Source organism: Nyctereutes procyonoides, unplaced genomic scaffold, assembly GCF_905146905.1.
Source record: "Nyctereutes procyonoides isolate TBG_1078 unplaced genomic scaffold, NYPRO_anot_genome, whole genome shotgun sequence".
NCBI classification, from domain to species: Eukaryota; Metazoa; Chordata; class Mammalia; order Carnivora; family Canidae; genus Nyctereutes; species Nyctereutes procyonoides.
In genome coordinates, this window is record NW_026575020.1 from 1567741 (window position 1) to 1592409 (window position 24669).

The following is a 24669-nucleotide window of genomic DNA, read 5'->3' on the forward strand; positions in this document are numbered from 1 at the left end:
AACATTCAACAAACCCCATCTCCCCAATTGATCCCTCCTGTCTGCTATCTCTGTGTTCAAGTCACCATCCTCTCTCCTATATCAGAAAAGCCTCCAAGGTCAGCTCAGGTGTCTACACTCACCCCATCTAATCCATTCTGCAGGGCATGCTCAACAATCCTTTGGAAATGCAACTCTGATCGTGCCCCTCCCATTTAGCACCTGGCAACACCTCTGAGTGAACTCTAGAATTGAGTCCCAATTCCTAAGACCTGGGTGCCCCACACCTCATGCCCACCACTCGGCCCGCCTACTCCACTGCAGCCATACAGACTTGCTTTCCACCTCACATCCCCTACTCCAGGCTACTCCTCAGCCTGGGACAACCTGTCAGACTCCTCATCCCCTCTGACAAAGTCCTATTTATGCTTCAGGTTTCAACTTCTCAGAGAAGTGACACACATTACCTGTACTTCTTCACACTGCATTGGTCGTGATGTGGTTAGTTAGCTGGTAACTATTTCATTAATCTTCATTTTCCCTACTAAATTATAAGCCTCATAAGAGAAGGGATCACATCTACTTAATTCACAGCATGCCTCAAGCTCCCCAGCTGCCTCACCCAAATTACTAAGTACTCGTTACGACTGTATCTAGCACTGACTTAGCATTTACTGCACAAAGAATTATGTGAAAAAAGAAGCTTCAAAGTTGTATTATCTTTAGCATAGAAAATTCTTGGGGCAACTGGCTGGCTCAGTCAGAAGAGTGTGCGATTTGATCTCAGGGTTGTGAGTTCAAGTCCCATGTTGGGTGTGGAGCTTGCTTAAAAATAAAATATTAAAAAATACAAAAATAATAATTCTTTTTTTCTTTTATGTAAGCTCTATGCCCAATGTGGGGCTGAGATCAAGAGTCGGACACTTAACCCACCACTGAAAGTTCAGATTGTTTTTGAAAAGTCCACACACCCCACCCAAGGTCTTACCATCAGGCAGAGGATCAACCCAGTGTTTGTTGAGCCCCATGGGAATAGAATCCATCTCAGCTTCCCGCTGGGCCTGCTTGAGTTCCCGCCTTTCTTTGGCTAAGGCACTCTGCATCATTGCTGCTTGGGAGAGGGAACCATCCGGGTTCTAGTGCAACAGAAGACATGCAACATCAGACTGAGATCTCACCATGCGTTAAATGTCCAGAAAATAAAATGCAGAGGTTAAACCTCTTGAATCTAAGAAATGAGACCCGCCTAAAAGGATGTTCATCTCCATGTACCAGACTATAAAAGAACTGGAGGGGTTTGGCTTGCAGATGAGAACCCCAAGAGAGATGGGACACACAAGAAAAGGGTAAGACTTCCTCTAGATGATCCCAAGAACTAAAATTAAGACTAACATGGCTGCCTCAGTAAGAGAGATTTTAGCTCCAACTACAGAAGAGCTTATGATCAGATCCCCGTGAAGATGGAATGGGTCTCCTTAAGGGCTGGTGAATTACTGTTACCAACAAGGTCAAGCAAACAGAAAACCACAGGGAAAGAGTGCTGCAGAAGGACACATGAGTGAATTATAAGCGATGATGGGTGGCTGGGCTGGGAGACCTTTAAAATACCCTTTTCCAAACCTAATAATTTATCCTAATTTTCCATGAATTCTTCTCTTCACAGCTCTGGCCTCCAGAGCACCCAGTGCTACAGCTTTCTAGTGAAGGCCAGTCCCAACTGATGAAGTGAACCCTTCAAAACTGCCTTTGAATCTGCAAGGTAATGAATGATTCAAGCCTAAGACAAGAGCAAAGGCAGTGGTAATACATCAAGCACTCCATTTCCCTCTTTCGTCCCGAAATACAACAGAATGAGAACAAAAGAATTAAAAAGGCAAAAGTGGGATCCCTGGGTGGCGCAGCGGTTTGGCGCCTGCCTTTGGCCCAGGGCGCGATCCTGGAGACCCGGGATCGAATCCCACATCGGGCTCCCGGTGCATGGAGCCTGCTTCTCCCTCTGCCTGTGTCTCTGCCTCACTCTCTCTCACTGTGTGCCTATCATGAATAAAAAAAATAATAATAAAATAAAAAAAAATAAAAAGGCAAAAGTAACAAAGCCAAGTCAATCACCCTTTAAAACAAAAATATTCTAGACCCTGACCAACAGTCAATACACCTTCTAGCCTGAGTTCTGCTTCCACAGATGTAATAACCTACTCTGAGAAACTAGCTGAACTAGTTACTTTAAGGAAAAAAATTCACTTGACACATCCAGGTTAGAGCCCCACCATTTCTCACCTTAACAATTTTAATAGGGCTCATGTCCATGCTTTGCTTGGTGTGCCCTCTTAGGAATGGAGGCTCTTCTTCAACCAGTTCGATCTCAAGATCTTCATCTAAAAGTCCCCCAAAAAGAAGAATTAGCAAAAATACAGGAGAGAAATAAGCAATCATTTTCACCAAAACAACTGATTTCCAAGGGCACAAGCGATCCTTATCAAAGACAGCTTCCAGGGCAGCCCGGTGGCTCAGTGGTTTAGCACCGCCTTCAGTCCAGAGCATGATCCTGGAAACCCGGGATCAAGTCCCACATCAGGCACCCTGCATGGAGCCTGCTTCTCCCTCTGCCTGTGTCTCTACCTCTCTCTCTCTCTCTCTCTCTCTCTCTCTCTCGGTGTCTCTCATGAATAAACAGTATTAAAAAAAAAAACCACAAAGACACCTTTCAAAGTCAAAAAAAGATAGCAATTCAAATGAAACTCCAATGAAGAGGACTGTTTCCCCTGCTCTCTAGATGCTTCTGGGCATTTATGGTCCAGCTCAAGAACTGATCAGAGGAGCTATTTCCTCTTTCTTTTTTTTTTTTTTAAACATTTTATTTATTAGACAGAGAGAGAGCACAAGCAGGGGGAGCAGTGGGCAGAGAGGGAGAAGCAGGCTCCCCACTGAGCTAGAAGCCTGATATGGGGCTCGATCCCAGGACACTGGGATCATGACTTGAGCCAAAGGCAGACGCTTAACCAACTGAGTCACCCAGGCACCCCGGGGGAGCTACTTTCAAAAGAAGTTAAGCCTGTGGAAAAATGTAGTCTAACATTCTAAATGGTACTAAGGTATTTGCCATCAGCTTCATTATAGTGTAACTTAACTCACAACAGACTGGCAAAAAAATTAAATTGGACAACTGGATAATACCAAATATCAGCAAGGATGTGGATCAACAGGAGCTCACACTCATGATAGAAATATAAATTAGGGGTGCCTGGTTGGCTCAGTTGGTAAAGCATGAGACTCTTAATCTGGGGGTTGTGAGTTTAAGCCCCATGCTGGGTATAAAGATTACTTAAAAATAAAATCTTAAACTGTAAATTGGTATAAAAATGTTATAAGGCAATTTGGACGGCCTGCTAAGTTTGAAAATACACATTTCCTACTATCCATTCTTTTCTTATACATACAGGGAAAAGAGAAGGTCTTGCATGTGTGCATTAAGAGACAGGTATAGGAATTTCCTAATAATATTGTCCATAAAGGTAAACAAAAAGCAAGAAACAGGGGCACCTACGTGGCTCAGTCAGTTAAGCAGCTGACTCTTGATTTAGTCTCAGATTATGATCTCAGGGTCGTGAGATTGAGTCCTGTTGTCAGGCTCTGTGCTCAGTATAGCGTCTGCTTAATATTCTCCTCTTCCCTCTGTCCTCCCCCCCCCCCCCCACTCACGTTCTAAGTAAATAAAATCTTAAAATAAAAAGGGGGGTGCCTGGGTGGCTCAGTTAGTTAAGCGTCTGCCTTAGGCTTACATCATGATCTCAGGGTCCTGGGATTAAGCCCTTGCTCAGCAAGGAGTCTGGGCTCCCTCTGTCCCTGCCCCTGCTCATGCTCTCTCTCAAATAAATAAAAATCTTAAAAATAAAAAATAAAGAAAAAAGGGACGCCTGGATGGGTCAGCAGTTGAGCATCTGCCTTTGGCTCGGAATGTGATCCCAGGTCCAGGGATTAAGTCCCACATCAGGTTCCCAGCAAGGAGCCTGCTTCTCCCTCTATGTCCCTGCCTCTCTCTCTCTCATGAATAAATAAATAAAACTTTAAAAAAACAAACAAAGGGGATCCCTGGGTGGCTCAGTGGTTTCGAGCCTGCCTTTGGCCCAGGGCGCAATCCTGGAGTCCCGGGATCGAGTCCCGCGTCAGGCTCCCGGCATGGAGCCTACTTCTCCCTCTGCCTGTGTCTCTGCCACTCTCTCTCTCTATCATAAATAAATAAAAATAAATCTTAAAAAAAAAGAAAAACAAACAAAAAACAATGTACAGATAAAATTCTCTGTAACCCGGGTAGTAGGTACATGAGCGTTCATTTATTACTGTTACATAATTAAGTCTCATTGTTGAATCTATTTTAGAAATTGTTAATAGGTCGAGTTAAAAATGGTTTCCTTGGCAACTCAGAGGCAATCTAATTGGATCCCAGGTTTTCAGAACAATTACTAAGAACATGAGATGAAATTTACTACCCAAAATACAATTACAGCTTCTTATAACCTGAAAACGTATCACAGGGGTGCCTGGATAGCTCAGTTTGTTAAGTATCCAACTCTTGGTTTCAGCTCTGGTCATGATCTAAGGCTCCTGGGATTGAGCCCTGCATCAGGCTCCATGCTCAGTGGGAATCTGCTTGAGATTCTCTCTCCCCATCTCCCCCTCCCCGTACTTGTGTGTGCATGCTTTCTCTCTCTCCCAAATAAATAAAATCTTTTTTTTTAAAGTATCATAACCAAAAAGCATTACAACATACAAATGTCTATGAAATGAAAATGCGTTTTCTGCTTCCATCCCAGAAGAACCCTGGTTCTCAGAGATAATGAGTGGTAAGCCCTAAGGAACAAATGAGCTAAATCTAACCACTCAGATTTAGATGTAGGTTAAAGTACATTTAAACCACCCTATCGGGATCCCTGGGTGGCGCAGCGGTTTGGCGCCTGCCTTTGGCCCAGGGCGCGATCCTGGAGACCCGGGATCGAATCCCACGTCGGGCTCCCGGTGGATGGAGCCCGCTTCTCTCTCTGCCTCTCTCTCTCTTTCTCTCTCTCTCTCTCTCTGTGGCTATCATAAATAAATAAAGAAAGAAAAAAAAAAAAAAAAAAAAAAGGCTAAACCACCCTATCCGGGATGCCTGGGTGGCTCAGTGGTTGAGCATCTGCCTTTGGCTCAGGGTATGATCCCAGGGTTCAGGAATCGAGTCCCATCCCACATCAGGTTCCCTGCATGGAGCCTGCTTCTCCCTCTGCCTGTGTCTCTGCCTCTCTCTGGGTCTCTCGTGAATAAATAAATAAAATGTTTAAAAAATTAAAAAATAAACCACCCTATCCAACTGCTCAACTTGTCCACTGTCCTAATCCATGATCCTGCCTGATTCAAGTGGTCAGTTACCTTCTTCATCATCCACTTTAGGGAGAATGCCAGTCTCTTCATCAAAGTCTGGAAACTCTTCTTTGGAAAGGACATTGGCAGCAATCATCTAGTGAAAGGAGAGAAGGCATCATTTGTAACCTCCTAGGATAGAAACCCTTGTTTTACAGGAGTTAATACAGAGGTTCCACATAGGAAACCAAGGTTTTGTCGTCTTCTGACCTGGGACTGCAGGGCCTCAAACATCACACATCTCATTCTTAGGGGGCACAACATGGTGCCTACAAGCAGGACTCAGGGCAAGGGTTTCACCCCAGGAAGTGCTACCAGGACACCAGGGAATTTCCCAGCATGGTGCATATTCCAGATTACATAATATCCAACTCTGACAATTAGGTATCCATCCCTCTCCTTCACTGGACTCTCAGTTCCTCAGGAGTAAGGCACCCTGATATATTTGCCTCAGTAGCCTACCATCTACTCAGTGCCTAGCACACCATGGCAAATGGCCCTAACCTGTTTGATCTCCCACTTCTCTGGGTCAGAAATGCGGGTAAGGCGCTTGCGCTCCAGTGAATCATCTTCTACTTCAGGGGCACTGACGAGGGAGAGGTGAGTGGGTCTATCCGGATTCCTCATTGAAGTCTCCTCATTGGTCTCCCCAACAAGATTTCGTCGTCGGTTGGGATTTAGATCTTCTCCAGTCTCTTGATCCACATCCTAAGGCACATATATAAACAAGGGAACTAACTCACTTGCTGCCCTCTTTTGTTTCTTTGGCCAACAGATGTAGAAACAGACTGCATATCTCACCTACCTTCATGCTCAGACTGGTCTTGGTCCCAGTGAAAGACAGTACTTTGACCTTCACCCTCTGGCCTTTGCTTACCACATCAGCGACATTGGCCACACGACCTTCTCGTCGGAGCTCAGAGATGTGCACCAGGCCTTCCCACCGCTTCCTAAGGGAGAGTCACACACATCTAGAGCATGCCTAAAATACCTTTTCCCCAATGGATTTCCACCCTTGTTGGAACTCAACAAAAGGAAATGGTGTTAAACTCAAAAATTTAAGAGGAAAGTACCCAAAGCTGGTCAAAAAATAAAACAGTAGGGTGACCTGGGTGGCTTAGTCAGTTAAGCGTCTGACTCGTTTTGGCTTAGGTTCTTAACTCAGGGTTGTGAGATCAAGTCCTGTGTTGGGCTCCACACTGAGCATGGAGTCTGCTTATCCATCTCCCTCTGCTCATCCCCTCATCCTCCTCCCCCCCGTACACATACTCTTTCTCTCTAAAATAAATAAAAATAAATTAAATCTTATTTTTTTAAAAAAGGTCAAATTCTAACAACCTGATATGGTTGATTTGATTAAAGCAGTATTAATCATAACATTTTAGAATGCGAAAATCCAGAGGCATCTGGGTGGCTCAGTCGGTTAAGCATCTGCCTTCAGCTCAGGTCATGATGGCAGGGTCCTTGGATTGAGCCCCATGTTGGGCTCCCTGTTCAGCAGGGAGTCTGCTTCTCCCTTTCCCTCTGCCTCCCTTTGCTTGTGCATGTGCACTCTCTCTCACTCTCTCAAATAAAATCTTAAAAAATAATAATAATAATGTGAAAATCCACAGTGATCAGAGCAATTCTGCCCATCACAGGTGTGAAAGAGCACCAGCCATTACCTTAATCCCTCCAGCTGCACAAAGCATCCAAACTGCATTATGCTGGTAACTTTGCCATTGTAAATGTCCCCGATGGCAGGCTCTTCTGGGGGAGGACGGTCCACATGCTTATCCCGCCATCTGTCCAGGTTCCTCTCCCCATACTTGTCCCGGTCCTTCCTGTCTTTGGGGGGACTCTGACTTCTGCTCCTGGACCGATACCTTGACTTCCCTTTATTCCTTTCCCAGGTCCTGGAACGCGACCGAGAGCGGGACCGGTGTCTCCTCTTGTGTTCTCTATCACGGTCTCGCTCCCGCTCTCGGTCACGGTCGCGGCTTCGGCTCCGCTTCTTCTTCTTTGCCTTGTCCCTAACAAATCAACAAACAACTATTTGAAAAAGAAACCAGTGCAGTTTCATTTCTGCATTCTGCACCTAGCACAGTGCCACACACATCAGGAGCCTACAAAGTGTGGAACTGAATGAGAGTTTCCCTAACTACAACAACCCCTACAGGCCAGTAAAAGATGAGGTCACAAACATTCAGCCTCTTTCAAGCCAGATTTCTATCTTATGAATGACTTGGCATCTCCTGCCTAAGTACTCTTTGCAGGGAGCAATGAAATACATCTAACTATGTGGTACATGGCCAGCCTAGATTCTGTAAACTTGCCCAAAATTTTGCTTAGCTGGTCCACAAAATTCAACTATTACAGTACCCTAAACCTCCAAAGGATAAGACACTAAGGACAAACCGGTGCTCAGCATCTCTTTGCTTCTCCTGGCCCGCTGCACTGGGCATTAAGGCCTCCAGTTCTTTCAGGACATCCACAGCAACTTTCACATCATCTTCATCCAGCATGGTCTACAACAGCAGAGGCCAGCAAAGTTAGAGAAGATGATCATGTGAGAATCTGCACTCTAGGTCCATCTATAAACCTGACAGCCCCTACATCACTAACCACTTATGGGAAGGAAGCAGAAGCAGGTGGAAATTTCCAACACAATTTGAGAGAGAGGCAAAAGGAATGCACAAAGGCTCTTAGAAGTCACTGCTACATTTAGCAAATTCCCTTTGCCCTTCATACAAGCTCACAGAGGGCAATTAGCTATCACCTCTCCTGTTAAAGCATTGTGTGATGATTATAAATTGAAAATAAATGTTAAGGGGTGCCTGGGTGGTTCAGTCAGTTAAAGCATCTGCCTTCAGCTCAGGTCAGAACTCAGGGTCCCGGGAGCAAGCCCAACTTTGGGCTCCCTGCTCAGCAGGGAGTCTGTTTCTCCCTCTTCCTCTGCTCTTCCCCTGGCTAGTGCACTAGCTCTCTCTCAAATTAATAAAATCTTAAAAAATAATATGTGAAAATCCCCAGTGATAAAAGAAATTCTGCTCATCACAGGTATGAAAGAACACTAGCCAAAAAAATAAACAAATAATTTTGCTAAATAAAAATCAAAACACTTAAAAAATTAGACCCTTTAACATGTAATAGAGAAAAAAAAAATCGAATTTCACATATCAGGTATCTGTTCTAGTACCTTAAGCTGTTTCATACTTATTCCATATCCCTAATTATGGCTTCCCACAATTCTCAACACCACTTCCCTGAAACATCATTCTCTGAACATAGTACATGCTCAGAGAACAGCCCAACACTTTTAGTTTGAAAAATATAATGAACATAAACTTAAAACTAGGAACTAATGAGACAAAGCAAAGGGACACGGAGGAGAAATACCCAGTGATAGCAGAGATTCTCAAAATGGGATCAGTACCCGGACAGAAGGGTTGTCTGGTTGGCAAAGGACCGGGAAGAGTTCCTTTAGCTTTTCTTTTCCGGTTTTGGGTTTAACAACTGGATCTTGTTTTCATCAAAGATAAAGAAGTTAAAAAAAAAAAAAGATTTAATATTTTAAACAAAGAACCTCAGTATCAGATTTGCATCCAACTAAAAACTGAACATGACATTTTTCTACATATTATTCATACACATTACTATAAACATAATTTAATTTCCTAAAAATAACACTGATGACAAAACCCTCAACAAACTATCTGCGCATGTGGTGGGGGTGTGGAGGGGATACATCAGAATTCATTTGGTTTATTATGTCTTATGAGTTTAATTTTAAATCATTTGGAAAATTTTACTAGATTGTATACTTGACCCAGCAGCTGCTAGGGAAAGAACACAATCTACAGGTACGCCTAGGTGGCTCAGCAGTTGAGTGTCTGCCTTCGGCTCAGGGTGTGATCCTGGGGTCGATCAAGTCCTGCATCAGGCTCCTTGTGGGGAGCCTGCTTCTCCCTCTGCTTCTGTCTCTGCCCTCTCTGTGTGGCTCTCATGAATAAATAAATAATCTTAAAAAAAAAAAAAAGGAACACAGTCTATAGGATGCTCACATTCTAAACCATTCTGGAGGCTAAGCACAGCCAGATGTTCTACTCACCTTTGCTAGTAGAAGGCTTTGCTGGAGGCCGCATGGTTTGTATGAGGCGCAGCAAGTTACTAATAAGAGAATCCTTTGAAAAGAAACAGAAAAATTACCAACCCTTAAATCAGTGCTTAAAAACACTTAAAAAAGGGGCACCTGGGTGGTACCTGACTCTTTTGATTCTGCTCAGGTCATGATCTCAAGGTTGGGAGACTGAGCCCCATGCTGGGCTCCATGCTCAACACAGGGTTAAGACTCTCTCTCTCTCTAACCTGGGGGCCCTCTCCTGCCCATCCACCCCCCAACACACACACAGCTCAAGTGCTCTCTAAAATAAATACATCTTTAAAAAAAAAAAAAAACTAAGAAAAGGTGATTGTTACCTGAATGGAGGCAACTGAAACAATGAAACACAGAGTTTCAACTTGATAGGCATGAACCTAGCAAAGTAGCTTCAGAGAAAGTTAATATTTAGGACTCTTTGGGGGAGGGGAAAGTAATTCAGTTCCAGTCAACCGTTTTTATTTTCTACCATTGAGAACTACCTCCAAAACCTAGACTCTTTTGTTTTTGACTTCATAGAACAAGAATATAAACACTCATAAAAGGCTTAACGATGGAAATCCTGCCCCATTTTCCTAGAAAAGTGTCACAGGAAATCCGGTTAAATTACCACTGCTCAGTGGCATGAAACATTACACACTTAATGGTTTCTTTGATTGGTATGTACAAATTATCTCCCTTTTCCATCAAAATCCTATGTGAAATCCTATCAAAATTTAAATTTTTTTTTTAATTTATTATTTATTTATGATAGGCACACAGTGAGAGAGAGAGAGGCAGAGACACAGGCAGAGGGAGAAGCAGGCTCCATGCACCGGGAGCCCGACGTGGGATTCGATCCCGGGTCTCCAGGATCGTGCCCCGGGCCAAAGGCAGGCGCCAAACTGCTGCGCCACCCAGGGATCCCAAATCCTATCAAAATTTAAATTCAATAGTGACATTAAAACGAAACCGGGGTCTCCAAGAACACATACCGTGAATTCAGCACCATTTTTGACCAGAGAAGCCTTAAAAGTATCAAAGGTGGTATTTTTCTCAGCCAGACTGATCACGAATTCAGCTGAAGAGGAGAAAAGGAATTAAAACTGGAGTGGAGACAAGCAAAAAAGTACTTTCAAGTACATTAAAAGCAAAACCAATTAGCCTATCTACCAGTCATAAAAACCAAAGAGTCCCATCAAGTGAGAGTCAAATAAGAGAATTTAGAGTACCAAGATTATCTACGTATGTTCCAGTTAATTTTTCGAAATGCAAAGATATTAATACAGAAAGGCTCAGTGGGCCCTTCAGTGCATCTAAGGGAGAAATATCTCCCTGTCCCAGATCATCGTACTCTTCTCATGAGACTACTAGCTGTGTGCATTGCCATACAGACTCCAGAGGTATCAATGCCCAAAAGCAAGAGCCCTCTCCCTCCCACTGCCATGGATGCACACAGTAGGATGCTTTCAGGTAGGTCTGACCCAATCCATCTACGAGAGCCAAGCAGCTGCTGGATGGTACAATCTCCAAGTGGATCAAAGACTCACTTGCCCCCCAGATTTTTCTCTACAAACCTGCCCAGTGTCTGAAATTTCTAATATTTGAGCTATTTATTAAGAGACTTTTGGGAGAGACGTGCATTTTATGAGGGCTGAGATAAGCCTCACACGGTGAGCCCCACAAGAAAATGGTTACTGATTTCATCCGGATTTTATTTTTTTTTAAGATTTTATTTATTTATTCATGAGAGATACAGAGAGACAGGCAGAGATATAGGCAGAGGGAGAAGCAGTCTCCTTGCAGAGAGCCTGACGTAGGACTCGATCCCAGGACCCCAGGATCACACCCTGTGCCAAAAGCACTCAACCACTGAGCCACCCGGATGCCCCTCAAGAGACTATTCCAAAGCAATCAGCAGCACATTCATACTGCAGCTGTCATTAATCAGGGTTTTTTTAAATTTTCAGAATTATAAGGGGACATCATTAAATTAACTGAACTACCAAAGATGAATTAGTGAGTCAGATTTTTTTTTAAGTGAGCTCTACACCCAACGTGGGGCTAGAAATCATGACCTGGACATCAAGAGTCACACAGCTCTACCAACTGAGCTAGCCAGGTGCCCCAAAGATCAATTAGTGATTAAAAACAAGTTCAATGCTGAAAAGCAGGAACAATAATGACACCGATGTAAATGATAATACATCAGGGTGCCTCGGTGACTCATTCGGGTTAACCATCTGACTCTTGATTTTGGCTCAGGTCATGATCTCAGGGTGGTGAGATCAAGCCCTGTCAGGCTCCACGTGGGGGTGTGGAGCCTGCTTTAGTCTCTTTCTCCCTCCCCTCTGCCCCTTATTTCCCTTAAAAAAAAAATTTAATTTTAAAAAGATAACATATTAAGACCAAAATCAAAAGAATGAAGTCAATAAATAAAATATAAAAGTAGCAAATATAGGGACACCTGGGTGGCTCAGTGGTTGAGCACCTCCCTTCAGCCCAGGGCGTGATCCTGGAGTACTAGGATCAAGTCCCACATCAGGCTCCCTGCATGGAGCCTGCTTCTCCCTCTGCCTATGTCTCTGCCTCTCTGTGCCTTTCATGAATAAATAAATAAAATCTTAAAAAAAAAATTAGTAAATATATACCTTTTTGTTATTAAATCCACTTTGGCAATTTAGTTTCAACAGAACAATACTATCACATTTTTCCAACTTTAGTAATTTTAACATTACTGATTTTATAATTCTATGTTCAACACTGTGATATTGTGATTTATTATAAGAAGAAATATGTGTTTGGTCTTCATCCCCTTTCCAGGCACAGCACTCCTAAAACTTGGAATTTCTGCAGTGCAAAGAGTGAAAAAGGTCTTTTGTTACATTAAGGAGATGACTTTAGGAAAGCCCCTATATAAGGGTGAGGCTGGAGGCTGGCTGCCAGGGAAACTAATTAGCAGATTACAGACTGGAACTTTCAGCCCTACCCCTGACCTCTGGAGAGGGGGAAGGGGCTGGAGATTGAGTTCGCTGACCAATGGCCAATGATTTAATCAACTATGCCAGTTTTTTTCAATTAGCCCTATTATAACAAAGCCTCCACAAACACCCAAAAGGACTGGGTTTGGTGAGCTTCTAGGTAGGTGAACATACGGAGATTTGAGGATAGTGGGGCATTCAGAGAGCATGGAAGCTCCTCAATCTTTCCCACATACTTTGCCCTACGTCTCTCTTCCATTTGGTTGTCCCTGAGTTATATCCTTTTATAATAAGCCGGTAATCTAGGAAGTAAAATGTTAGCTGCTCTAGCAAATTAATCAAACCCAAGGAGGGGGGAGGGTCATTGGAACCTCTGATCTACAGTGACTTGAGTCAGCACAAGTTGACAACCTCATCTTGCAAATAGCAACTAAAGTTTGGGGTGGGGCAGTATTACAGGTCTGAGTCTTTAACCTGGGGCATCTGATGCTATTTTCAGGAAGCAGATATTTTCAATATCAAAACACAGTTCAATGTAGTACCAGTTAGTGTCATAGCACTGCTTAGCAATACTGGAAAAAACACATCATAACTGGTGTCAGGGGTGCCTGGCTGGCTCAATCGGAAGAGCATGAGACTCCTGATCTCAGGTTCGTGAGTTCAAGCTCCACATTGGGCATAGAGATTACTTAAATACATATTTTAAATAAATAAATAAATCGTGTGAACTACAAACAGAAAAAAGCATTATTTGTGGTTTACTTCCAAATTAAATGGAGTCTTTATACACAAGCTAGAAAATTTTGGAGTTTATACCTCACTTTATTTTTGTATATAATGAGATTAACATCAAAACAATTTAACACTGGCTTGGTAAATGTTTGCTGAATGAAGGAACAGACAACCTAGGTAGCAAACGACAAGAGTGCCACTTATCACCATTTAAAAGAGAAGGAGAAGGGCAGCCCAGGTGGCTCGGCGGTTTAGCACTGCCTTGGGCCTAGGGCCTGATCCTGAAGACCTGGGATCGAGTCCCGCGTCAGGCTCCCTGCATGGAGCCCGCTTCTGCCTCTGCCTGTGTCTCTGCTTCTCTCTGTATGTCTCTCATGAATAAATAAATTTTAAAAATCTTTAAAATAAAAAGAGAAGGAGAATAAGAAAAAATGATACAAGACAAACGTATCTTGACTGGGAAGCAATAAAAGAATGAACTAAAACATACCGGCAGCAGGGCATCTTTCTGTGTGCTACATGGTAACCCCAAGAAAAAAAAATCATCATTTCCATTCCACAGATGAGAAAAACAGCTTCAGAGAAATTACTCAAGGTCACACATCTAACCTCCCTGACCCCTTTCATCACAAGCCCTTTCCTTCCATCCCTCCAGCTGATGATTTCATCTTCATTTAGAAAAATAGAACAATTAAATCGAAGTGTCTCCCCCACCTTTCCTACCACCAATCCCTAAACCTATCTGCATCTACAACCACATTCTCTGTCCTCCTTCCTATTAAAATGGATCAAGCATCCCTTTACCTACCAAAGGTCAATCCCTCCACTCATACCCTTGATTCCATCTATCCCGTTGCTTTCACAAGGACTCCACCTGCCTGTGGCCTTAGCTCTGGGCCCCTAGCCTTTCTCAGTTCCTCGTTTTGGGTTCTCCACATGAACTTTCTGTCCCCAGACCCCTAAGAAGTGGTTGAGAACAGTTAAAGGCTGACTTCAAAAGACTTGGATTCCAGATCAGGCTCACATTTGAGATGTAATTTTGAGAGGGATTAATCACTCGGAGTCTTGTTTTCTTCACCGAAAAAAAAAAAACAACACAACAGATAATAACCATCTCATAGGGTCGCGTGATGACCAAGTAAGATAATATAAGTAAGGCATTGTGCATAATATCTGCCCTGTCAACAAATGTCGGCCATTATTATCATCATTACGATGCGGCGGCGGCGGCGGCGGCGGCTGTTAGCGCTGTTTAACTAGGTTGGGACGGGGACAGGGGAAAGCGCAAGAGCGATAGCCGCTCGGTTTCACCGAGGGCTCTGGGCAATGGTTTCTAACAGTTCAGCCCGGAGAGTCCTCATGTGGGGCCACGGCCGCGGGTTCCCTGGGCCCGTGTGACTGCGACAGAGAGAGAAAGAGACTCACAGGGACACACGTACTCAGCCCATCAACCCCATTTCTGCTTCCGCTTTCCTCCACTCGCAGGGGCCTCTCCGGGCTTACCCAGATCCTTGTCGTTGATCCCCAGGTGATTGTCCAGCTCGGTGCAAACTTTCGACACTAAAGACAGATACTCAAGTTTGGCGAGTTCTTCCGCGGGACCCAGCTCTGTGCCGGTTACGGCTCCCGCCACGGCCACCGCCACCGCCACCGCCATGGCTACAGCCGCCGCCACTCCACTTGACTGCCGGCCTTCGGAGCTATTCCGGGCCTGCTCCGGTTTCCACTTCCGGGTCGGCGCAGGCCCCCTTTTGTTTACAGTACATTATAAACTAAAGGAACTTCCCATGTCGCAACCGAAGAACCATAGAGATCACACAGGAAGTGCTTAAGGAAGGGACGGGCAAGGGGGTTTACGCTGCACGCCGGCAGCGTCCTCTACTGGCCGGCAAGCTTCTCCGTCGACTCTCAGACCCGGGAACCTTCCGTCTTCGCGCTCTCCCGCCCGACGTCGGCAGAGGGCGACCGTGGCCTGCGCAAGGGGCGCCGGGGAGGCCACGCCCCTCACCCCTGGCGCGCCTGCGCCTGCGCCTGCGCCTTGAAGAAGGAATCTCCGATTCAATCCTGGGAAACGCAGAACTGGCTTTACAGCGGCTCCCTCTGTTCCCCGGGTTTTTTTTGCTTCTTCGTGGCTCGCGACCATCTCGAGCGATTCTGTGACAAATCAGCAGGCGATAGTCTAGTTCTGTTAGTAGTTCATTGTATAGGTGAGGAAACTGACATTTCGACTATCTAGCTAAGTGACATTGGCCAAATTAATTTGGGGGCGGCTTAGTTTTTTTAATCTATAAACTGGGATAATGTAACTGGGTTTAGGTGATGACTAAATAAGATACCTGTGCAAGGAATCTGGGGCACCTGGGTGGCTCAGTGGTGAACATCTGCCTTCAGCTCAGGTCGTGGTTCTGGGGTCCTGGGATCGAGTCCCACATGGGGCTCCCTGCAGGGAGCCTGCTTCTCCCTCTGCCTGCGTCTCTGCCTCTCTGTGTGCCTCTCATGAATAAGTAAATAAAATCTTTTTTTTTTAATTGTGCAAGAAACCTTGGGATAGTAAACATGCTATAAATGCCAGTTACTGTCATCCTAAGGGTGAGACAAAGATCACTGTAAAATTCGTCTGTCGGGTACAGATCCCCTCAGTCTGAGATCCCAGGGAGCTACGTGGCTCACCTCTTGTGAAGACGGCTTCTCAACTCCGGATTTTCCCGTGCCAGTACCCTCAGAACTTGTGCGCGCCCAGTAGCCCCTGTGCTGTGAACCTAGGGTCCTAGGCTCGGGTCTCCCAACTTCTGCTTCTGATCTTTCTCCTTTGCGACAACCCTAAGGTGAGGTGAGGAATTTTCCCACGCTGCACTGCTGTGTGATGAATAAGGAATCGAAGGCACCCCAGAGTGAGTGGCCCTCCAATCTAGCAAAAGAGAGGAAATCAGACCCTTTAGCTTTTACCTTCAGGCTACGCTGCTGCACCTTTGGACTCTGTCCCTCCCTCATCCCCCCATGGACTGCAAAAATGACAGAGAAACCCCTTGAGCAGTCGTTCCCACTGACTCCAAGAGCTCCATGTTTCCAGGTTCCTAAGGAATCAGTACTGCACTGATTCTTCTTCCTCCTGAATGGAAAAGAAAATCCTGCTCTTGACTCAATGTGCTCAACTGGCGAGTGTGGAGTTAGGATATTAGGGATGTATTCCATTTCACTTCCTTTCTCTGTGCTTTTTTGCCTTTAAAATTTTTGCATTTATATTCTGCTTTTCTCCAGTATTTAACTGGAAGGGAAGGGAAACATGGAGTTTGTTTTGTCTTAAAAGTGCTATGAAAAAAAAAAGCTATTGGGGAAAAGGCTCTAGAACTACAACTGGTGGTGGTAGTAGTTAGTAGCAGTAAATACCGTAAGAACTGTTAGGATCGGGGTGGCTGGGTTGCTCAGTCTGTTGAGTGCCTGCCTTTGACTCGGGTCTTGATCCTGGGGTCCTGGGATATCAGGCTCCCTATTGGGTATGGGCTCTGTTTCTCCCTCTCCCTCTGTCCCCACCCCACTTGTGCTCTCTATCTCTCTAAAAAAATAAATAAAATCTTTTTTTAAAAAAATTCTCCCTCTCTTTCTGTACCTCCACCCCCAAGCGCGCTTTCTCTCTCAAAAAAATTAAATTAAAAATAAAGTTTAACTTTTAGCACTCTTAGGATTATTTGGGGAAATATTGAACACACAACTTAATAGTAAATACTAACAGCAAAACTTATTAAATTTTATTTACACATAAATGTTTTCAGGAGTCCAAGTTTTTTACATAATATACATATTTCCTATAACACCAAGGAATTTTTTGAAGCCAAGGGAAAAGAAATAAAAGCACAGATAATGGATAACTTGACAGCCCAAACATGGATGCACATGGAACACTTTTATCCCCTTAAGAGACACTGAATTAAATGCAGGCTCCAGTGAATGCAAGAGTGAATAACCAAGAGTGAACCAAGAGTGAATGCATTCTAATTGTCTTTTGGTTATAATATATATATATATATATATATATTAATATTATATGAGATACAATTAATTGCCTGTTATTATTATATTGCTTTCCTTGGATAGCTTCCATGTGGCCCCTCTAACACAGCCATTGACAGTTCCCAGTAAATAATTTACCTTCACCAGAAAATATATTAAAACAAATAGTCTATGCTTAGTGACCACCCACACTACCCATTGTGGTAAGAAATGATTTTCCACCACCTTCTTTGTTGTAACAAGGACTTTGCTTTGATGCCTATTCCTAGACTGATGTATGTGTCTGGCCCTAACCGCAGTCCCCACATTATTTTTGCTCTGTCCCCAAACTGGTCACAGCTGCTGGCATTTGGATAAGAAGTGGGGGAAGGTAGGAAGCAGAGAAGAAAGTACTGAACCCTTAGCAACCCCAGATTGGATGGAGGAGGGCAGAAATCACCTAAGTGTGTGAAGCAGAAAGGTGGCATCCTCTGGGAAGTTGGGAAGAGAAAATCACAGGACTTCCTGTCACAAAAAAAAAAAAAATGGTATTGCTGCAATCAAGACAGTCCTAGCTGTTTCTATTGGGGTAAAACTCCGATCTTAGGGGAAGCACCTCTGCTCTGAAAGGCAAAAAATATATATTTTTTAAAATTTTATTTGTTCATGAGAGACACACAGAGGCATAGACATAGGCAGAGGTAGAAAAGGCTTCCTTGTGGGAAGCCTGATACAGGACTTCATCCCAGGACCCCGGGATCATGGCCTGAACCAAAGGCAGACTCTCACCGGCTGAGCCACCCAGGTGTACCTGCTTCTAAGCATATTAACTGCCACTCAGCTATTATTGTTTTTTTTTTTTTAATTTATTTATGATAGTCACACACAGAGAGAGAGAGGCAGAGACATAGGCAGAGGGAGAAGCAGGCTCCATGCACCGGGAGACCGACGTGGGATTCGATCCCAGGTCTCCAGGATCCCACCCTGGGCCAAAGGCAGGTGCTAAACCGCTGCGCCACCCAGGGATCCCGCTATTATTGTCATTAATGCAGGGGGACTTTAGGGGGAAAAGTGGCACCTTCTTCACTGCTCCACTGGAGCCCTGACCTAGTCTAAAGACATTGATGAAAATGGCCTAATAAACCCTTTCATCTGAGGTCCTCTCAGATAGGGACAGGACCAGAAAAAAGCGAGGTAGTGAAACACCTCTTTGATTTTGCCCACAAATTCTTCTCAAATTTGAATCAATTCATCAAATGCATATGGAACATCTACTTTGGGTCTCAACACTTTAGTAGTTTCTGGAAAGGACCCTCAGGGATCTGGAAGGTGGTAGAAACCTATCAGGAAAGAACTAGAATACTCAAACTGCTGCACTCGTGGCTGGTGGCAGAGCTGTGTTTATAACTCTGGTCTCTGCTGCCTAAACATGAGGGCAGGTGATTGGAAGACAAAAACAAAGGAGGTCTGCTCCCTGTCATCTGGGGGCAGCTGGGGGAGGGGAGGTGCCTGACCAGGGCCAGAGCCATCTCACAGGGCAGTTTCTCCTGCTGCAATCTATTATTTGTCAGCCTTATCGTTTTATGCCCAGGTAAAGCCTCAATTTTGCCCTAAATGTCCCTGACCTGAAATTCCATCTCTTGTTAGGCCATCAACCTACCATCAGTAATAATGGATGCTTTGGCTACAAATTCTCCAAAGCTTTATAGTATTAGGCAAAAAATATTTCTTCTCAACAGGCTTCCCCCCCCCAAAAAAAAAAAAATCAAGTTTCCTCCTTCCTCACTTTCAGGGCTATCTTTTAAATATCAGGAAAAAAGGAAAAAAAAAAACAGACACCCAAACACCCTTATAATGTGAGCTTAGTTTAAAAAAAAAAATTTCTCCCATCTCCACATCCTTATCTTCTATGAGAATGGTAAGGAATTTTCACATATTTATTTATGAGTTAATCATCCTTTAAGTGACCCTGCTTCTTAAACTTAATTTAGGTTGGTTTTCTTATTTTGTTTAAGTTTGTTTATTTTTCAGCAATCTCTACACCCAATTTGGGGTTCGAACTCATGACCCCAAGATTAACAGTCACATGCTTTTCAGACTGAGCCAGCCAGGCACTCCTAGGTCAGTTTTCTTTTCTTTCTTTCTTTTCTTTTCTTTTCTTTTTCTTTTAAGATTTTATTTATTTGACAGAGAGAGAGAGAGAGAGAACACAAGCAAGTGGAGCGGCATGCAGAAGAAGAGGAAGAAGGAGACTTCCTGCCAAGCAGGGAGCCCAACGCAGGGCTTGATTCCAGGACCCCAGAACCATGACCTGAGCCAGAGGCAGATGCTTAATCATCTGAGCCACCCAGGCGCCCCTAAAAAGAATTTTTTTATTTTTTATTTTTTTTAAGATTTCATTTATTTATTCACGAGAGAAACAGAGAGAGAGGCAGAGACACAGGCAGAGGAAGAAGCAGGCTCCATGCAGGGAGCCGGACGTGGGACTTGACGCAAGGACAGACCCCGGCATCATGACCCGAGTCAAAGGCAGAGGCTCACCACTGAGCCAGTCAGGCACCCCAAAAGAAATTTTTATAAGTGAATATTACAAATATGGGCAACAAAGTGACAAGTTACATTAAGACTTCTTTTTTCTCGGGCAGCCCCGGTGGCGCAGCGGTTTAGCGCATTCAGCTCAGGGCAGATCCTGGAGTCCCGGGACCGGGACCGGGACCGAGTCCCACGTCCGGCTCCCTGCATGGAGCCTGCTTCTCCCTCTGCCTGTGTCTCTGCCTCTCTCTCTCTCTCTCTCTCTCTCTCTCTCTGTCTCTGTCTCTATGAATAAATAAATAATCTTTAAAAAGAAAAAAGACTTCTTTTTTCTCTAGTGATTTTTATAGCCTCTGTTTTCTGTTTGAGGTAATTCTTTAGGAACTTTAAAGGCTTTCCTCAGAAGAGATGGAAAAAACAAGCACAGCCAAGAAGTGTATTGATGAGAAGAGACCAGAATAAAAGGGCTGACATTCCGTTTGCAAGCCAAGCATGTAAACAGCTGTCCAGTTAGTCCAGAACCAAAACTCTGGGTTAATCTGCATGTTCTTGCCACTAACTCAAAGGAACTGCTCCTCTGGAAACTCCACTTCTTCCCCCAAATGAAGGAGGATGAGTTTCTAGCATGGCTTCCATCCAAAACCTGGAGTGCTTGGCAGAGCAAGCCGTACAAGACTCCTTCCCTGGCTCCCCAGAAGCTGAGCCTCTGGTAAAAGAGCTTTGATGAGAGCAGTAGCTGCTGCCCTGGTGTCAGAAGAGCTGCCTCTCAATTTGGGGTTTATAGCAATTATGGTGATTTATGCCTCTGGAGTGAAAATTAGCAATCTGGTGAGGTAACTAAAAATGAATGCATCTCTTCCTAGAGTTCACTCCACCCAGCTGAGCCACCAAATAAAACGAGCATATGGGGCAATTAAAGAGCCGAGCTCCTGCTCTCAGAGCTCAGCAGAACGGGACAGAGTTCAGGGGTCCAGGTTCCCCTGCCTGGTTCGATAATGATCACAAGTCCTAACAGGCATCCCCTTTGCCCCTCTATAGCGCCCCTAGTCCTGTTGTAAACACAAGCCTGTGGTTCCACCTTTCAGTCATTTGTTCCAGGACAGCTGTTTTACCCTCTTTTCTTGCAAATCGCTGAGAGGAAGGGGGAAGTAAGGATAAACCTCTATCACATGGGTATGTGTGGGGCAAAGATATTTTTTCTTCTTAGTCATATATTTGCCTTTACATGACCCAGAAAGACTGATCTTCCTTAACTTCCACAGCCCACACTCAAATATTGGTGTGAGTGGGACACCTAGGTGGCTCAGTGGGTTGTGCGTCTGACTTGTGATCATAGTTCAGGTCTTGATCTCAGGGTTGTGATTTCAAACCCCGAGTTGGGCTCCATGCTGGGTGTGAAGCCTAGTTTTTTAAAAAAAGAAATAAGTCAAATATTGGTGTGAGTAGAATTTATATGAAACTTTTTTTTAAAGATTTTATTTATTGGGATCCCTGGGTGGCGCAGCGGTTTGGCGCCTGCCTTTGGCCCAGGGCACGATCCTGGAGACCCGGGATCGAATCCCACATCAGGCTCCCAGTGCATGGAGCCTGCTTCTCCCTCTGCCTGTGTCTCTGCCTCTCTCTCTCTCTCTGTGACTATCATAAATAAATAAAAATTAAAAAAAAAAGATTTTATTTATTTATTCATAAGAGACAGAGAGAGAGAGAGGCAGAGACACAGGCAGAGGGAGAAGCAGGCTCCATGCAGGGAGCCCGACATGGGACTTGATCCCAGGTCTCCAGGATCACACCCCAGGCTGCAGGCAGTGCTAAACCGCTGCGCCACCAGGGCTGCCCTATATGAAGCTTTTTGAAAGACATAGAGATCTGATATTGATTGGTCATCCTCACCACTGAGCACATGCAGAAATCCCCATTCTGTTTTATCCCCATGTACTTGGACCTAATGGGACAAAGAGCAGTTGGAGTCACCCTGTCAGCTAGTCAGAAATTTGGATTTAAATGCAGTATTCAATCATTTGTATTACTCATGAAATTTTAGAGTTGGAAGGGATTTAAGAAATAATGTAATCAAACTCACTCTGAGATACTGAGTTAATTGGTCTGAGTGTGAAAAGTTCCCCAGATGCATCTACTAAATAGCACAGTTTGGGAACCACTGCCCTAATCTCCTAATGCAAGGTTTTTCCACTTCAGCACTATTGATATTTGGGGCCAGGACCATTCTTTGTTGTTGGGGGTTTTTCAACGCATTGTAGGATGGTTAGCAGAATCCCTGGCCTCTACCTAGTAGATGCCAATAGCATCCCCTGCCCCTCGTTCACAAAAATAAAAAATGTCTCCAGAGATTGCCAAATATCTAGGGAGCAAAATCAGTCTGGTTAAGAGCCACCCCCCTAATGTCTTCAGCTCCTACCCTCCTTGACCGGTGGGTAGCATTGTAAAAACCCTCCCTAAGAAGACTCTCCTTAATTTGGCTTTCTCAATGTTGCCCTCTGACTCAGTATAAGGACATATTGGTATTCAAAACATGTTTACAGAGTGGACATAGAAGTTGCTCACATGTCTTTTGCTCACCTCTCTTAACCAATTATCTGCAAGGGAGATAAGAAATGTGACCTTCATTGTGGCAGCCATGTCTAGCTAAAGACTGGTCCTATAATACTATAATACTGGATCATGTCTTTTTCCACTGGCTGGATATGCAGATGTGGCAGTGTTGAGTCCTCTTGGATCATATGAACAAGGTCATGACTCCAGGGTTGCTGATGCAAAAAGATGGGAGAAGACTAACTCTCTGACCTCCCAGAGCCATCATACCAGCTCTAGACTGCTTACTCCTAAATTGTTATGTGACAGAGAAATACACTTCTAAAGAGACTAGCTGGCTACTCTCGAGCATGCAACTCTTGATCTTGAGGTTGTAAGTTTGAGTCCCACTTTGAGCATAGAAATTACTGGAAAATAAAATCTTAAAAAAATGAAACACGCTTCTGTCTGGCTTAAGCTACCATTATTTGGGTGTCACTATTACATCAGCTGAAACTGCAACCTAATCAAAACAGATTCAATCAAGTTCAACTATCACTTCCAGCAACTCTCAGATCTGTCTCCAGCCGCTGCAACTCTGCCAAGGTCTGAGTCCACATTTCAGTTATCTATAGGGAGTGGCAGCTGGATACCCAACTAGGATCTTTAACTTTATATATCTAAACCTCTCACTAACTTGTCCTGCTATTTTCGCTAGTGCTGCTTAAAAGGCATCCCATTCTTCAAGTTACTGAGGCTCCAAATCTTTTTTTTTTTTAAGATTTTACTTATTTATTCATGAGAGACACAGAGAGAGAGGCAGAGACATAGGCAGAGGATGAAGCGGGCTCCATACAAGGAGCCCAACGCATGACTGGATCCCAGACCCCGGGATCACCCCTGGAGCTGAAGGCAGAGGCTCAACCGCTGAGCCACTCAGGCGTCCCTTGGGCTCCAAATCTTAAAGGCACATCTGAGTCATCCCACAGAAGTCCAACCCAAAGACATGCATGTGGTAGGCACAAAAAAAGTTTCTCAAGTTGAAGGGATCAAGTGGCTTGCCCAAAGCCACACATTGAGTTAGAAATGTTTTGTTATATGATAGAAACTGCACATTCAGATGATAGACAACTTCCTGGGTTTTTATGGGGCTGAAAATGTCATGAGGACACAGGCTTTCTTAGGAAAAGGTAGTGATTTGAGAAATTCTAAACTACAATTTAAATAAGTGTTCTGCCAATTTCAGCCTTTGGCATACCATGCACTATAATTATATTCGTGTGTCTGTGTAATACAAGATACAATATAAAAAAAAACAAGATACAATATAACCATTTCATGTATTTTCATGGAGTAGATGTGACTCTTCACCCAAACATGCTCAAGCCTGCCTAATTCTTTGTAGGCCAGGAAGTATTTAGAATACTGAGATATTTTTGAAATTAAGAATCATTATGGGGGGCACGTGGGTGGCTTAGTGGTTAAGTGTCTGCCTTTGGCTCAGATCACGATCCTAGGGTCCTGGGGTCAAGTCTCAAATCAGGCTCCCTGTAGGTATCCTGCCTATGTCTCCCTCTGCCATATGGCTCAAATATTGATTATGGTATCTTCTGATTTGCTTAAAATTGGCCTAGAGGATCCCACAATGATTCTTTTTTAAAAAGATTTTATTTATTTATTCATGAGAGATACACACACACACACAGAGGCAGAGACACAGGCAGATGGAGGAGAAGCAGGCCTCTGTGCAGGAGCCCATGCGGGACTCAATCCTGGAACTCTGGGGACAAAAGCAGACACTCAACCCAGGCGTCCCTTCCCTATAATTTTCTACATTTTACCTTAACATTTACTCGTGTTTGTTTGGTTTTTTTAAAGATTTTATTTATTTATTCATGAGAGACACACACACACACACAGAGGCAGAGACACAGGCAGAGGGGGAAGCAGGCTCCATGCAGGGACTCGATCCCAGGTGTCCAGGATCACACCCTGAGCTGAAGGCGGCCCTAAATCACTGAACCACCCGCCCACCTTTACTCGTTTTATTTTTTTTTTTACCTTTTTTTTTTTTACCTTTACTCGTTTTAAATCTGGTTTACATAAAACAGAAAGATTTTACTTTCAGTCAGTTATGTTCTTTTACACCTACACCAGTGCTTTTTGTCTTTTTGTCCATTCTGTAATAATACACTTCAGATTAGTTTGCATTTATTAATAGTCACAGAATTTCATCCACCATTTTTAAAGGTATTGTGCTTTTGGGTTTTTTTAAAGATTTTATTCATCCACTCATGATAGACACACAGGGAGAGAGAGGCAGAGACACAGGCAGAGAGAGAAGCAGGCTCCATGCCGGGAGCCCGATGCGGGACTAGACCCCGGGACTCCAGGATCACGCCCTGGGCCAAAGGCAGG

At 44.1% G+C, this 24669-nt stretch overlaps 1 protein-coding gene across 2 annotated transcripts in view; it reads right to left on the reverse strand.

The window, feature by feature from the left end:
* Window positions 1–16377, reverse strand: part of DHX8 (DEAH-box helicase 8) — a 33754-nt gene extending 17377 nt beyond the window's left edge. Inside the window, exons 1-11 of one of the 2 annotated variants that reach the window (XM_055324321.1) lie at window positions 14707–16377; window positions 10486–10571; window positions 9464–9536; window positions 8789–8874; window positions 7771–7880; window positions 7038–7385; window positions 6179–6323; window positions 5878–6081; window positions 5383–5470; window positions 2257–2354; window positions 968–1115 (exon numbers count right to left, since the gene is read on the reverse strand). In XM_055324321.1, coding sequence (XP_055180296.1) covers window positions 968–1115; window positions 2257–2354; window positions 5383–5470; window positions 5878–6081; window positions 6179–6323; window positions 7038–7385; window positions 7771–7880; window positions 8789–8874; window positions 9464–9536; window positions 10486–10571; window positions 14707–14860 — 1540 coding nt within the window. In that variant the 5' untranslated portion in view covers window positions 14861–16377. The remainder of the gene's footprint in view (window positions 1–967; window positions 1116–2256; window positions 2355–5382; window positions 5471–5877; window positions 6082–6178; window positions 6324–7037; window positions 7386–7770; window positions 7881–8788; window positions 8875–9463; window positions 9537–10485; window positions 10572–14706) is intronic. The other variant, XM_055324329.1, reaches the window with a different exon arrangement.
* Window positions 16378–24669: the final 8292 nt, after the last annotated feature.